General features: G+C 46.6%; 1 protein-coding gene across 1 annotated transcript in view; it reads right to left on the bottom strand.

The window, feature by feature from the left end:
• The window catches only part of Cgnl1 (cingulin like 1), a 157,559-nt gene that overhangs the window by 74,001 nt on the left and 67,618 nt on the right, over positions 1-15,940 (bottom strand). The window contains exon 8 of the mRNA XM_052187858.1: positions 10,508-10,720. Coding sequence (XP_052043818.1) covers positions 10,508-10,720 — 213 coding nt within the window. The remainder of the gene's footprint in view (positions 1-10,507; positions 10,721-15,940) is intronic.

The raw sequence follows: 15,940 nt of genomic DNA, 5'->3' as shown, positions 1-15,940 counted from the left end.
ATCACATCTCTTTTGTTCACTTTATCCCTGTAAATCAGCAGAGTGCCCGGAACAAATGAATGTTTATAATGTTCAATGATTATTCATTGAACTGATGTGAACTTTTTAACATCAAGCCAGCTGTGTCATTCAGTCCTCATCTCCTCCACCCTCCCCATCGCTGAGGAGAAGCAGGAGAACACTCGCCTCTCCGCCCAGCAAGTGCAAGGGCGCAGTGAGGGAGAACGTGTGTACTTGAGAGCAGGCTGCTCTGGGATTCTGAGGCCAGCTCAGGTTTTGTACCTTTTGCTCCACCTAATTAAGTCTCCACACTTTCTCTTCACACTGCATATGAATTTGTCAAGGTTTTCTAGGTCAGCTGAAGGCTGTGTGTCCTGAAAGCCCTGTCCCCAGGACCCCACTGGGACTGCTGTAAGATGCAGTCCTGATGCTCTGAACAGTCAAGAGATGCTGCCAAATGTCCCACCTCCGTCGGGACCAGCCCTCCCGGTGAAACCCTTCAGCCAAGCTTCCCGCATTGGAACACCAAAGCCAGCATCCTCCCAACTCACCAGAAAACCCCTCCAGTCTCCATAGCAGACCTAGCAGACAGCCCTTTGCTGCTGTCCTTGGAAACAGTTCCTTCTGTGAGGGCCCACCTCACACAGTCGTAACAGGGACAGGAAACTGAGTTTTAAGGTTTTGTTATTGTCATCTTTTGAGACAAGTTCTCATTTAGCCCAACCTGACCTTAACTCACTACAAAGCCAAAAATGACCTTGAATTCACAATACTCTGCCTCCCTCCACTAAGTACTGGGATTCGAGGCCTGGATCAGCGCACTGGCTTTATGCAGAACTGGAGATTAAAGCGCTCAGTCTCATGCATACTAGGCAATCACTCCACCAACGGAGCTACAGTCCCAGGATCTTAACTTATTTATTTTACATAATAAAATATATTTTAAGCAATTTCCCTGGCCGATATTCTTTATCATACGCTTAGATGATTTAAACTCTGTGGCAACTTCTGCTATGACCCTGCTTCGCTGAAGACGCTGAGCACACAACACAGACGCACTGGATGCTAAGGTCCAAAAACTCCTGAAGAGAAAACAATTTGTGTTTATTTCTACCTTCTAAGATTTGCTCTGGTGACAGCACTTAGGGTGTCAAGTCAGAGTGAACCCTCTGTTTCTGGAACTTTGCAATCAAGAGTGTTCCTCCCTCCCACCTTGCTCTCCTACCCAGCTCAGACCACAGCGGTGGTAGCAGCTGCAGCGCCTATAACATTGAGGTCATTTTCATCTGTGAATCCTCCTTCCCATGAGACCACAAAAGATCCTCAAGCCCATGGCTTAGCTGCCTTAGTCTTGGGAACCAGTCCCTTGCTGGCACGTGAAACACAGCCAGACATTTGATGACAGGTGAGTCAGTGCCTCAGAAAAGACCACAGGGCCAGGAGGCAGCTGGGGGGTGGGGGGGGAGTGCTTGCTACACAGTGTGAGGACCTGGGTTTGACCCCAGTACCACATAGAATCTGGGCATGGCCATGCATACAACCTCTGGGGAAATCACTGGCCAACGAGCCTAGAGAAAATGGTGACTTCTGGGTTAAGTAAAAGACTGTCTCAAATAATAATAATAATAATGTTAAAGCAACTGAGGAAAACACTTGGATTTGACTTCTGACTTCCATACCATCCTGCACTGACAATCTTACCAGCACCTCTCCCATACACACACATAGCACATCCACACATACAAGACACCCATAGTTGGAACTTCCTAACAGATTGTGTCTTCTACAATCCACAGCACATGACCTAGGCGGCTCAGTCAGCACACCAGAGTGACTCACGGGACACTGTTTACTGAGACATGTCAGCTAGCAGGCCTGGAGTTTCCTTGTGATGGGCACGAAGTTCCAGACACAATGACTATCCAGGGTCAGAGCGACAGAACAAGGCCATTGAGACCCACATGGGGGCCTTATTTAAACACTTTTTAATTGATACAGGAAGCTGAAAACCAGTATAATTATTAAAAGATTCAGAAAGAGAGAACACTAGAGAATAAAAGGTATTTTTTAATTTGTTGAGACAAGTTCTCACTAGGTAGCTCTGGCTGTCCTGCAATTCACTATATAGACCAGGCTAGTTTAGGACTCAAAATGCCTCTGCCTCCCAAGTGCTGGGACTAAAGGCACAAAATGATGAAAGATGCTTTTAGATATGACTCTTAGCGCCTACTTTTGCTAAGGGCCACTCTTGTGTCTCTCTAGGCCAGTGGCTCTCAACCTTCCTAATGCCGAGCCCCTTTAAGACAGTTCCTCATGTTGTAGTGATTCCAACCATAAAATTATCTTACTGCTACTTCATAACTATAACTTTGCTACTGTTACAAATTGTAATGTAAATATCTGTGTTTTCTGGAGATCTTAGGCAAACCCTGTGAGAGGATCCTTTGCTCCCGAGGGGTCACAGCCAACAGGCTGAGAACCATTGCTCCAGGCTCTCCTGCGGCTATAACGAGACATTTTTTCCTTTCCAGGCACCTGTTTAGAAACTCCACAGTTAATCCACTGCTCAAGAACTGTCATCCAATATAAATTGATTTTTGTTTTGAAGTTAAAATGCTACACTAAGGAAATTAGTTTTCATGGTTCCCCCCTGGCTAACCTGGTTCTCTTAGAGAAGAAAGCAATGGAATTTTTATACTGAATTATAGTCATGCCTGAAGAGAGGCAAGTCCGCAGATCCCAAGATTATCACTGGATTTCCCACGTGACCCTTGGCTGCTCTACCGCTTGGAAAGAACCTGCTCACACACTGGCTTCTACCCTGAGTTCCTGCCCTGCCTTCTTCCCTCAGTAGGGGACTGTGATCAGGGAATGAAAGCCAAAGAATCCCTTTCCTCCCCAGGTTGCTTTTGGTCATGGTCTTTATCACAGCAAAAGAAACTAGGACACAGAATCATGATAACACCTCGGCTGTGGTTGGGATATGAGCTGTCCCCTGCAGCTGTTTGTAAAAGCCTAGGTCATCAGCTGATGGCACTATCTAGGGAGATCCAGAAACTACAGGCTGAGGGCCTGGCCAGAGGAGGTCAGTTACTGTGAGCAGGTCCTGGGAGGCCTCTCATATCTGATTCCTCCCTGTCGCTCCTCTTGTCTGCCATGATGGGAGACACTCCACTCAAACTGCAGCACCTGAGCGCCAGGATCCGTGAACCGAACCCTCTGAAACCATAAACCACAATAAACAGAAACCTTTCGTCTTTTAAGTTGTTCTCTCAAGTACACACAAGTAGTAGGTGTAAGTAATATCAGCAATATCACACACATACGCACAACAACTATTTGAACCACTTAATATTGTGAATCTAAAGACCTCATTTAAATGGTCCTGGTGATTTTAAACATGCTGTGCTGTTTGTTTATTTGTTTGTTTGTTTGTTTGTTTTTTCGACACAAGGTTTCTCTGTATATCCCTGGCTGTCCTGGAACTCACTCTGTAGATCAGGCTGGCCTTGAACTCAGAAATCCACCTGCCTCTGCCTCCCAAGTGCTGGGTATAAAGGCATGCGCCACCATTGCCTGGTTTTTGTTGTTGTTGTTGTTTTGTTTTGGTCATGCTGTGCTTTTGATGGTTGGTTTCACTGGATTCAAACCCAGTCCTAGCACTGGAATGTCCCCTACCTCTTAAACCACTCCTTACCCATAACCACCACCATGTCTCCCAGTCCCAGTTCAGACACAATCCTCCTGTTCCACAAGCATTGCTGATGCTCTATTCAGAACCAACACATCCTCAGCCTCCAGGGCCCTGTGTCTGAACAATATTCGCAGTCCAATGTGGACAACACTCTGTTGGGAAACATTCTCAACTGCCACCACCACCCCCCAGTCCACTCTCTGGGTCTCTCTCACACGTCTATAGCACTTTGTCTCTGTCTCCCCAACCCACCCCACCTCCGGGACAGTCACTCTTCCCTGCAATTGGTTTGAGTGTTACTTGCCTCAACTCCAGTCTCCCAGTGGAACAGATTCTGCTGGCTCCATCTTTGCAGCCATCACAGTACCAAGCACCATTGTCTGTCCTTGGCACATGCTCAGTAAATCAATATGTTCATCTTATATTTAAAAACGATACAAACAGGAGCTGGAGAAATGGTCCAGGGGTTCAGAGAGTCTGTTGTTCTCACAGAGGACCCAGGTTAGGTTCTTAACACTCACATGGCAGTTCATAACTCCAGTTTCAGGGGGTCTGATGCCCTCTTCTGACCTCTATGGGCCCACAGACACGCATGTGGCACACATGCATACGTGTAGGCAAAACACTCGTGAAAATAATATAAAATAAATCTAAAACAAAGTCAATATAAAGGCCAAATTCCCCATTTAAAAAATAATAGAAACAGAAACAACAGGGGTGCCCAGGGCAGTTCCACTTGGCTCACCCGGTCACTGGGGTCCCTGTATGCGTTATGCATTCAGAAAGAGTCTAACGACCAAAACGATCATAGATCCTGGTACAAAAATAAAAATGTCTTTTTACCATCCTCAAACTCTCTGAAGTACTTAGATGCTGAGTTAGTCAAAGTGAACTAGTAACATGATGAGACTTGTTTTCGTAAGGAATAACCTTTCCACATAAATGGAATCCTCCAAAACTCCAAGACCCCACTTTGGGATAGTCAGGGCCTGACCCCTCCCTTAGTGTGTCCATCCCTCTAGCCCATAATATTTAACCCCCTGGGGATGTCAAGTGGAAAACAAAAGTATTCCTTAAGACAGTAGGAAAGATAAAGCCAAGAATTAAATCTCTAACAATGCTAGCTCTCTGCATACTGTGAAGACTGGGAGGCAGCACAGGAAGTGTTCGCGCGCGCGCGCGTGTGTGTGTGTGTGTGTGTGTGTGTGTGTGTATACACTCAAGTGTGGGGGAGTGTGTGTGCGCACATGTGTGTACACTCAAGTGTGGGGGAGTGTGTGTGCGTACATATGTGTATACAAGTGTGGGGGAGTATGTGTGCGTGCATGTGTGTACACTCAAGTATGGGGGAGTGTGTGTGCGCACATGTGTGTACACTCAAGTGTGGGGGGGAGTGTGTGTGCGTACATATGTGTATACTCAAGTGTGGGGAGTGTGTGTGCGCGCATGTGTGTACACTCAAGTGTGGGGGAGTGTGTGTGAGCACATGTGTGTACACTCAAGTGTGGGGGAGTGTGTGGCGCGTACATATGTGTATACTCAAGTGTGGGGGAGTGTGTGTGCGTACATATGTGTATACTCAAGTGTGGGGGAGTGTGTGTGAACACATGTGTGTACACTCAAGTGTGGGGGAGTGTGTGTGCGTACATATGTGTATACTCAAGTGTGGGGGAGTGTGTGTGCATACATGTGTGTACACTCAAGTGTGGGGGAGTGTGTGTGCGTGCATGTGTGTACACTCAAGTGTGGGGGAGTATGTGTGCGCACATGTGTGTACACTCATGTGTGGGGGAGTGTGTATGCATGCATGTGTGTACACTTAAGTGTGGGGGAGTGTGTGTGCGCACATGTGTGTACACTCACTTGTGGGGAGTGCACATCTCTGCACAGGCATGTAGAAGCTGGAGATCATGCTCAGGCATCCTTCCTCAGGAGCTACTGTGAGAGAGGGTCACTCTCTGGTCTTGAACTTGCCATGCAGGTAACCTTCCTGGTCTGGAAGCCCCAGGGATCTGTCTATTTTCACCCGTCCAGCACTGAGATTCCAAGCCCAGACCACCATGCCTAACTTCTTTACATGAGTTCTGGAGAGCAAACAGGTCTTCATCCTTACATGCTAAGCACTTCAAGAAAGCTTAGGAAACTATTGCTTTTTTGTCCTCTTGACAGAGGAAGGAAGGTTAGAGATGAGAAAGAGAAGCCAACCCCATCACCCACTGAGTGTGGGGCGATGTTCATTATAATCCCCTGCCAGCAGTGATTCAAATCCCCCAGCTGACCCCTGGATCCAACCATCGCACCAAATCAAAGCAGAAAGAAGACATTTCCATTTTAAAAGTAGAAGACCTATAAAGGAACTGTTAGAGAACACTATAGGAAAACAAGGAGCAAAGCCTTGTTTGCAGGTCTTTAGAAGACCCATAGAGACCCCTTGCTAACCACCTCTGTAGACCCCTCTCCATCAGAAGGGACAGGGAACAAGCCACATAACAGCTGGACCCACCACAGCTCTGCAGGGGAGGTCCTGTTCACCTGGAAGCCACACATAACCAAGGCACTGGTGAATTCCTATCCGCTGAGCCAGAGGGCTGTTTGTGTCTATGAAAAAAGAAAGATTACCCAGGCTCTGTTTGGAATATCAGTAAAAGGTGGTTCTTGGTGTAATTTGCCAGTTCTCACCAAGAGTTCCACAGATTTAAGACATTCAGTACTCGGGTTTGGGCCAGATAAGGTGCCTAGTACTCAGCAGTGATAAAACAGCCTTTTAGAGGTTTTTGGCTTGAGGCAATGGTAAAAGTTAGAAAAACTGATGAGAGGAGGTTGGGCTCCTAAGACTTTCCAAGGAAATGAACGTAGTCATGCAATTCACTTCCTTATAGAAATGTCAGCTTTTAGTCACTCTCTAGAACAAGGCCTTCCCAAGGCTAAATACAAAAGAACAAATTCGAGAGACAGTCTTTACCAAATTAAAAGATTGTATTTAATCCCTTCATATCCAAATACTTAATAGAATAGTCTTACCAATCTATACTAGCATGTTATAAATAATGTAACAGAAAGATATCACCTGATATCTTTTACATTTAATGCTACTAAGTTTACATTTAATACATTGTGAGAGGAGCAGGCAAGATGACTCAGAGGGTAAAGCCACCTGCTGCCAAGACACGGGAGCTAAGATCCAGCCCTAGATGTGGAAGAAAGAGAACTATCTCCCAGAAGTTCTTCTCTGGCCTACACACTCTTCCGTGGCAGGTACTACCCCTACCCCCACCTCCACCCCCACCATACCACACCCCTGATCCTCACACACAAACAGATGTAATAAATTCTGATTTAAAAAAAAAAAAAAAAAAGATTGTGTCATATTTTTTCAGCAGACATTTGAGAAGCAAAACTACCAAGAAACTTAAACATACTCAGATTCCTTTTTCAGAAACTGCACAGGAATTTACAGAGCTGGGGAGTACTCTGCCTTCACTGCCTTCACTGCCACTGGGAAACCCCAGGGAGCCAACAGTAAGGATGTGACCAAGCTAGGAGGGACTTTGTCCTCTGCCATCTCTGACTCTGAAGACACTAGAGATGTGACTTCCAGGCACTGTCCTGAGCTCAAGGACTAGAAACATAAGCCACGGACCTGCAAGTAGGTCATGTTTGCGCTATGTGCCCTTTGTTACTTGAGGGGTTTGTGTCTTTGTCTGTTGTTTGAACAACACTTAAAAGTCTGGAGATCTCACATCAACACGTAGATATCCAACTCATCCTTGAAAGTTGAAATAGGAGAACCAATTACTACCACTTCCTAAGTCAATCCAGCCTCCAGCTGTACTACAAATACCTATCTTTCGACCCATGGCTGAGCGAAGCTCTCACCGCTTATCAAAGAATTTTTTTTCAGTAATGGAGGTTGTATCAGGGATCCATAGCTGGCCAAAAGGCAGAGTATAAGTGGCTGTCCCAGCTCCATCTGGAACATCTGTAACAATGCCTTGACTCCTAAGGAACAGGGAACATTTGAAGGTGTGTGGAGGAGGACTGTTGTGAGATGGTGCCTTCTAGTCATGTCAGGGATGCTGCACCCATGAGCCTTCAGCAATAATGTCACCGTATAAGAGCACACCAGTCAATATTCCAACATGGAAGCAGAGAATCTAACAAGGTCTCATTCCTGGATGAAAAGTTATGGACAGTTAATAGCTACTGATCAGGGAGAATCCATTTTCTCCAGAAACAGTCTCCTAATAGATTTTCCAGGTCTAAGTGGTCAGCCCTAAACACTTGTACACAGGGAACACTAATTGAACTCAGTATGTAGTGTATGTAACATATATTATAATATATAATTATATATGCTATAGATAATATTTAACTATAATAACAATATTATATAATGATAATAACTATAGAATAAGATGTCATGGATTCAAGGGGGGATGGTCAGGGAAACTCAGGACAAACTGAAGAGGGGAGAGAGGAGTGGAAATTATGTCCACAACACACACTTAGAGAAGCAGTTGGTGGCCAGGCGGTGGCGGCGCACGCCTGTAATCCCAGCACTCTGGGAGGCAGAAGCAGGCGGATTTCTGAATTCGAGGCCAGCCTGGTCTACAGAGTGAGTTCCAGGACAACCAGGGCTATACAGAGAAACCCTGTCTCGAAAAAAGCAGTTGGTGGCTAGAGCAGATGGGCACACTCTGAAACCTGTCACATTCTGCATCAGCCCCAGCTGTCACCATCACTGTACTGACAGTCTGCTCATTAGTGCTTTCTATTTGCCCTCAGAAGTGCTTGAGTTTTGCTGCTTCTCAACTAGCCAGAAAGAAAAAGTCTAGATAAAAACATACCCTGTGCTTAAGACGCCAATCTAAAGAGAGTCCATTACAGCAGGGCGTAATAGCAACCCAGAGTGTGACTCCTAGGTGTGTATTTGTGGGGAGGAGAACGGGATGGGGACAGGGACACAGAGGCCACAGGGGCAGTTCATAGGTGAGAGGATATTGGGGAGGCCAAGGAGGTGGGAGGCAGTCACTCCTCATGGGCAGGGAAGTCAGGAGGTTAACAGCAGTTTCCCCATTCTGTTGCCTGCCACATAAACAATTTTGATTTTCAATCTGGGACAGGCAAATATTTAAGCAAAGACCAACTGTAAATTCCTGTTTCCCAGAGAAAGACACTGGTGGTGATACATGTGTACTTTATCTTATGTATGTGGATGTTTCGTCTCCATGTATGTATGCACACCAAGCGCACCCTAGATGCCTGTGTGGGTAACAAGGGAGCACTGCATTTCCTGGAAATGGAGTTACAGATGATTGTGGGCCACCATGTGTGTGCAGGGAATTAAACTCAGGTCCTCTAAAAGAACAAGTGTTCTAAACTGCAGACCCATCTCTCCATTTCCCAGTTATTCCTGAATTAGTGTAGAAAATAAATACTCTATGAGCAGAAAAGTCACAGTTCAATAGCCTGGGTCTCTGCTGGTGATCCTCAACTCCATACAGCAAAGGCACACTCTTTCACCTGCTGCCTTTCCCTTCCCTGCTTATACATCTATGCCCGCAGACCTAGAGGCTTTCAACTAGACAGTTTCTAGTCTACATGTGGTACAAGTTTGATTTGCCTTCAGGTCAAACAACTACAAACACAGCTTACCAGTACCCCCAAATGGGTCTCCCAGCATATTCCACATTAAACTTGTGTAGTGATGCTGGCCCTAAGGGTGATAAAGCAATGGTGTGCTCTAAAGGCAAATCACTTGAGCCTATAGCTGTTGAGGTAAGAGAATGTGAAAACCAACAGCTAGGATACTGGGCTATTGCCCAAAGATACAAAAAACAAACAAACAAACAAACAAACAAACAAAAAAACCCAGACATTTCCCCTCAAGGGACAACTAAGTCAGTTCTACCTGTCCCCCTTAAATTAAAATCAAATCAAAAGGGCAGGAGGGCAAACCAACAAGAGGCCCGTTCAAGTACCTCAGAGTTATAGTGCCCCCAAGCAGGCAGTTTCCCAGACTTCCCTGTTGTAATAACAAACAAACTTATCTTTCACTTCTTGTCATTAGTAATTATCATGACATCATTGAGAATCAGTGAACCACCATAGGGCTTAGCAGGGCTGTGGGGAGGAGCTGCCACTGTCATCATTGCAGACTGAACAGTATGAAGAGTCCTCTCTCCAGAACTTTTACCCTTTGTTTCAGGTACTAAAAAATGTACACTCTGTGGTTCTTTGTCCCTAAAGATGCCACAGTATTTTCAAAGCATTTCCCCTTCAATGGCCAACGGCACCAAAAGACTTCCACACAATTTACAACCCATTCGTAAGAGCCAAGAATTCAATTAGGGGGAAAACTTATCTTGGAAGAGTTGGGGCAATTTGGCCAATTAGCCCTGTTTCAACTCCGCAGAGAAAAGGACATGAATTATCTAACGGAACACTGAGCAAAGCCCAAAGGAAGCAGCTGGGATGGGACAAAAGGTTCCAGAAATCCAGGTCCTATCTGCAACTCTGCGCAGGAGCACAGTCAGACAGAACCTTCGGAGTGGAGCTTGAGGATATCCCCAGGAGGGTACAGCTTTCTACTCCCCAGAGCCTGCAGAAGCCGAGTCCACTCAACGCCTTAAAATCTCACCTTAAAAGGCATTTAGCCTTTATGGATGCTTGAGCTGATAAGACTCAAAAGTACAAGAACTCAGCCATCAGCTTGACCCTGGTAGGACAAAACCAAGGGGAGTTGGCATGGGAGAGTGAGCACAGCCTCTCATCTGACTGCATCTTGGCACCTTCTGTGGGCAGCGGGCTTACCTTGGTTGCCTCCTCCACACTCTCCCTGAGGGCCTGCAGCTCAGCATCGTACTGTTCCTTCAGCTTGTCCATCTCCTGGTCATGGCTGGAAACCTCCTCCTTCAAGGCACCCTTCAAGGCCGTCAGCTCCCGCTCCCGCTTCCTCAAGAGATCTTCCTGTTCCTCTTTGGCAATGAGCAGATCTTGAAGGTCCTGCTTGGCCTGCAGGAGCTCCTAGAGGGAAGGACAATTGCAGAGCTGAAGAACAGGTATCTTTGTCAGCAGCCAGCACTGCCCCTCCTGACTGACCACCAGATGTATGGCCACCTACCCTGCCCCATCTGCTCTCTCCTTCCCAGACCACACAGATTTGGGGATAATTTGCACTTCTCAGAGCCATTGTTACCTTGGGGCCTAAGTCTTAGTTTCTTTCCTTTTTCTTAATGATTGCCTTTTACTTTACGAACATTTATGTTTTGCCTGCATGTATGCCAGATTTCCTGGAACTGGAGTTATAAACAGTTGTGAGCCGCCATGAGGGTGCTGGGAATGTAACCCAGGTCCTCTGGATGAGCATCCAGTGCTGTTCACTGCTGGGCTATCTCTCCAGCCCCAGTGTCTTAGTTTCTTTGAGATTTAGCATGACTGAGGTCACTGCCATTGCTTCAGGAGAGTTTTGTTTCTTGTTTTGTCTTTTGTTTGACAGGTTCTCAAGAAGCCCAGGCTGGCCATAAACTTCAAAGCTAAGGATAACCTTGACCTTGGGTTTTTCCTTCCTCCATTTTCCAAGTGCAGGATCACAGTCATGCACCACCCAGCTGGCTGGTGTGCTGCTGGGGGTTAAGCCCAAGGCCTCGTACATGCTAAACAAGAGGTCTACCCAATGAGCACCCCCAGCCTGATGGCTGTGATTTTACAACTTATTTCGCATCCGTCCCACAGCTCAGTATCCCTGCTGTCACCCTTCTGTGGCACTGTTGCCCTAGAGCTGAGCTTACTCACGGCCTCATCTGTTACCCAGCCCTAGAACGCTGTGCGTGGTTCGAGCCTACTCCTGCTTCTAGACTCAGGACAGCTTTTCCTATCTGCTTGCCTGAGTAGAACATGGCTTTCACATGTTTCCCTCTCTCACTGTCAAGAGCTCACGAAGAGACACAAAACTGGAGCCAACATTCAGCTTCAAACCACATTCCTTGAACCCAGAGGTGTGCCACCAGAAGCTCAGCCTTCCTTTGTCCTGGATGCCCCAGACCTGGTACTTCAGTGCCTCACTGTGCACCAGGCCTTCTCTCCACCTGATGCACCTCCGCTGAAGTGCTGTCAGCTACCCCTGGTCCCTTCCCATTTCCTGGACTCTTGTCTACCTGCCACCTTTACCAGCAGACTCCTCCAGAGTGTGATTGTTTACCATTCCGTGCGTCCCTTAATCACCTGCTATGTGGCCTTCATGGCTTCCCTACCAAGACAAGATCACAGAGTGTCCTCCTGCCAGCTTGCCTGCTTTCTCAGTTAACTTTCTTCACCACACAGTCCAGAGCCCAGCCCAGGAATCAGTGCTGCCCACATGCACGGTGGATCTCCCGCCTTAATTTAAAGAATATAAAGCTCAATCCCCCACAAACATGCCCACAGGACAACCCGAGCCAGACAATTCCTCAACTGAGACTTTTCCCATGTCATTTCAAGTTTGTCAAATTGACAATTAAAATTAACCCTCACACCTCCTCACCTCCCTGGTCTTTCCCTGGCACCACACTCCGGACTCCTCCTAGCGCCGTCTCCTTAAGAGACTGCTCTCCCTGGAAATCACAGGACAGCATACTCCTTCCCGGCAGCCACTTCCTCCCCAAGGGCCACGTCTAGCTTCTCTCTCAGGATGTCCCTAAGAATGCAGTTGTGTTGTTTTACTTTCCTTCAGCAAGCTCCTTGACTTTCCCCCAATATTTGTTGTCGTTGTCGTTGTTTTAAGTTGCCTCTCATCTCACCAGAGGTCACTCTGGTGATCTGCCAGGCATGAGCTTCACATATTCCACACAAGCCTCTGATAAGCGTGATTACAGTTTCAGGAGACTCTAGCAGGAGCCTCCCTCTCTGCCTCCTTCCCTTGACCACCGGTTTGTGAAGCACGGGAACGCAGGAGCCGGGCAGAGACTGTGAGTTCTCTCACCTTGTCCTCCACAAGCATCAAGTCAGTTCTGCGGCATCCAGACCCTTCCTCTCCTCTGCCCAGGTTCGCCCCTCCTCCCCTCGCTGGAGGGCTCACCTATTGGCACTGCCAGGCTCACAAGGGCAGGCCCTGAGCTGCCACCTCCTGCCCTCCAGCCCCAGACCCTCTGCCTTTTGGAAACTCTTCGAAGATACAATGTGGCTCCTCTGAGAACTCTCCCCACAATCCCCTTCTAGAACAGTCTTCCACCCTTCCTCTGACACAGTTTGCACTCTTTTTGTTTTTGTTTTTGAGATGGGGTTTCTCTGTGTAGCCCTGGCTGTCCTGGAACTCACTCTGTAGTCCAGGCTGGCCTCGAACTCAGAAATACGCCTGCCTCTTCCTCCCAAGTGCTAGGATTAAAGGCGTGCGCCGCCGCCACCACCACCTGGCCACAGTTTGTACTCTTAACCCCACAATCTATGTATTGTGCATTTTCTTTTGTGGTTGCTTTGTTTGTTTCAGACAAAGTTTCATCCCAGGCTGGCCTTGAACTTTCAACACAGTGACCTTGAACATCTGATCCTCCTGCCTCATCCTCTGGGATACTGGGGTTAAAGGCATGTGCCAGCACTCCCAGTTTATACAGTGTAGGAATGGAAGCCTGGGCTTCAAGCATGGTAAGGAAGCACTCCTCCAATGGAGCTACATCCCAGCCTGGGCTCACCTCTCTTAAAGCTTGAGTGAGAGAGATGAGCTTCTGGGAAAGATAGAGATCTGCTTTTTGACAGTTTGGACTGGATCAAGAGCAACTAGCAGCACTGTCTGTTCTGGGTGTGAATGAGTCACCATGTTCCAAACAGCTGGAGTCTCAAGGGGCCAGGATTCTCTCAGTTCTCCCTTCCCCCACCTTCTGACTAAAAACACACTTTGTTTCTTCTCCTGAGCTCCTGGGGACTCACAGCTGTAGCTGCCACTGAGCCCCCACCCCCACAACCTCACCCGACCCCACCCCCGAGATCTCTGAGAGGAAGGCTTACTTGCCATTCAAGAGGTGTGTCACTGTGGAGGGAGGAGAAACCTTCGGACCAATTTTTTAAATTAATTGTATCAATATATTTGCGTGAGATGCATGAGATGTGCACCAATGTATGTGTGTGTGATATATGTGTACTATATATGTATTACATGTGTGCATGCATGTGATATACATATGATATGTGTATGTGTGATATATATGTATGCATATGTATGTATGTGATATATGTGTGAAATATATGTATGCATATGTCTATATGTGCGTGGTATACACATGATGTGTGTGTATGTTTGTGTTAGTGTGTGTATGTGTATATGTGTGTGTGTGTGTGTGTGTGTGTGTGTGTGTGTGTGTGTGTGTATGTGATGTGTCAGAGGGGTACTGTGGCCATGCTACAGCTTATATATGGAAATCAGAGGGCAATCTATAGAGTCACCCTCTCCTCTCCTTCCATCTTTGCATTCACTCCATGACCTCAGATTGCCAGGCTTACCAGCACCTTTACCCACAGAGCCAGATCTTTGACCCTAAGTTACTGTTTCAGGGTAACATACAAAGTAATGAGTTCCATTTAAAAACAACTGGCAGAAGTCTCTCCTTTACTCTGGAGCAGTGGTTCTCAACCTTCCTAATGCTGTGACCCTTATCTCTCAGGATGTGTTGAAATAAAATTATTTCATTACTACTTCATAACTGTAAGCTTGCTGTTATCAATTGCAATGTAATTATCTGATATGCGACCCCTATGAAAGAGCTGAGACCTGCTGCTCTTGGATTAGCAGGTCCATTGGACCAGGCCAACAGGCAGGAGACCACAGCACAGACCAAGCTTTAGCCCTGCCAGCAGGCAAGGATGAGCTCTGATGCAGCCTAGAGACCCATCCCTAAGACGAGAATCCCTCATCCTAACGCAATGAGGGACCACCTGGCTATCCCTACCCAGCTCTCTTTGAAGAGCAGAACTACCCATCCCTGTTGCCACTGGCGATCTCTCTAGGACTTTATGGCACCTACAGCCAGCAACTTCAGAGTCACCCCTTCCTGCTCTTGCTCTCACACATTTTTTAGCGGTTCTTAGATAGAGCAGTTCCCCTTCCCACCCTTATCTCTAGTGGGATGTATCACTGCCGCCAAGGCGTGTCAAGGACTTGCAGTCAATTCTACATAGACAGTGTGCTATCGGTGGCTGGAGCTGTCTTAAGTGGACCATGCTGCAGGAATCCAATCAGATTACACCTTGCCATATCCCACAGTAGTTTACAGAAGGGAGATCGATAGACACACACAGTTTCCAAAACTTCACTTCAATGCATGAAACCTTAATTATATCAAATAAAGAGGAAACTGATAACTAGGAAAAACTCAAAATATAAAAAAAAGCATTCAGTAGAGAAAAATGTGCCTTTTTGGAGACTACAGTCAAGGAAAACAAGGGGAAATCTGGCTACTTAAAATCACTAATTTCTAAACCTTTATGCAGTCAAGGGTCATGTGACAAAGAACCAGCCATTTCTCACCTAGTGTGGGGCCTGTGAGATGGCTTAGCAGATAAAGGTGCTAACTCCCAAGTCTGGGCAGAGTCTGAGCCTCAGCACTAACTGCTAGAAGCAGAGAACTGACTTCCCTCCCACAAGCTGTCCTCTAACCTCCACAGAGCAGGCAAAGACAAAGGCATGCCCACACCCACACCCATAAAAGAAAGAAATGCAATAAATTTAAATAAACAAAACAAACAAACAACCCCAGTGAACAGGGGAGGGCAGGTAATGGAAGATCTAGAAAAGTTGGTTGTGTTTGGCACTTAATTGCATGAGAATAATACTATTCTAAAAGTGCTATTCTAAATAATTCTAAAAATCAAAACAATGACTATTTAAAGAGATCAAGATCTGTTCATAAATGAAAAAGCCAGGAGCTCTGAGAGGCTAACACACCTCCTCCAACATCACACATCTGGGGATGGAGAGCCGGCTCAGTGAGTAAAGTACTTGCCTTGCTGCCATCAGGACCCTAGCTCAATCCCCAGAATGTACTTGAAAAGAAAAGAAAAGAAAAGAGAGGGAGAAAAAAAGAGAGAGAGAGAAAGAGAGAAAAGGAGAGAAAGAAAGAGAAAAAGAAAAAGAAAGAGAAAAAGGGAAAGAAAAAGAAAAAGAAAAAGCCAGCCTGTTTGGCTGATGTATTCAATCCCAGCTTTTGAGAGAGAGATAGGTACTCCTGGGGAATCCCTGGCCAGCTATCTAGCTGGCCTGCTTGGCAAGTTCTAGATTTG

The sequence above is a fragment of the Apodemus sylvaticus genome, chromosome 7 (genome assembly GCF_947179515.1).
Source record: "Apodemus sylvaticus chromosome 7, mApoSyl1.1, whole genome shotgun sequence".
NCBI lineage: Eukaryota > Metazoa > Chordata > Mammalia > Rodentia > Muridae > Apodemus > Apodemus sylvaticus.
The sequence above is the reverse complement of the archived record's forward strand: the minus strand, read 5'-3'. Positions and strand labels throughout refer to the sequence as shown.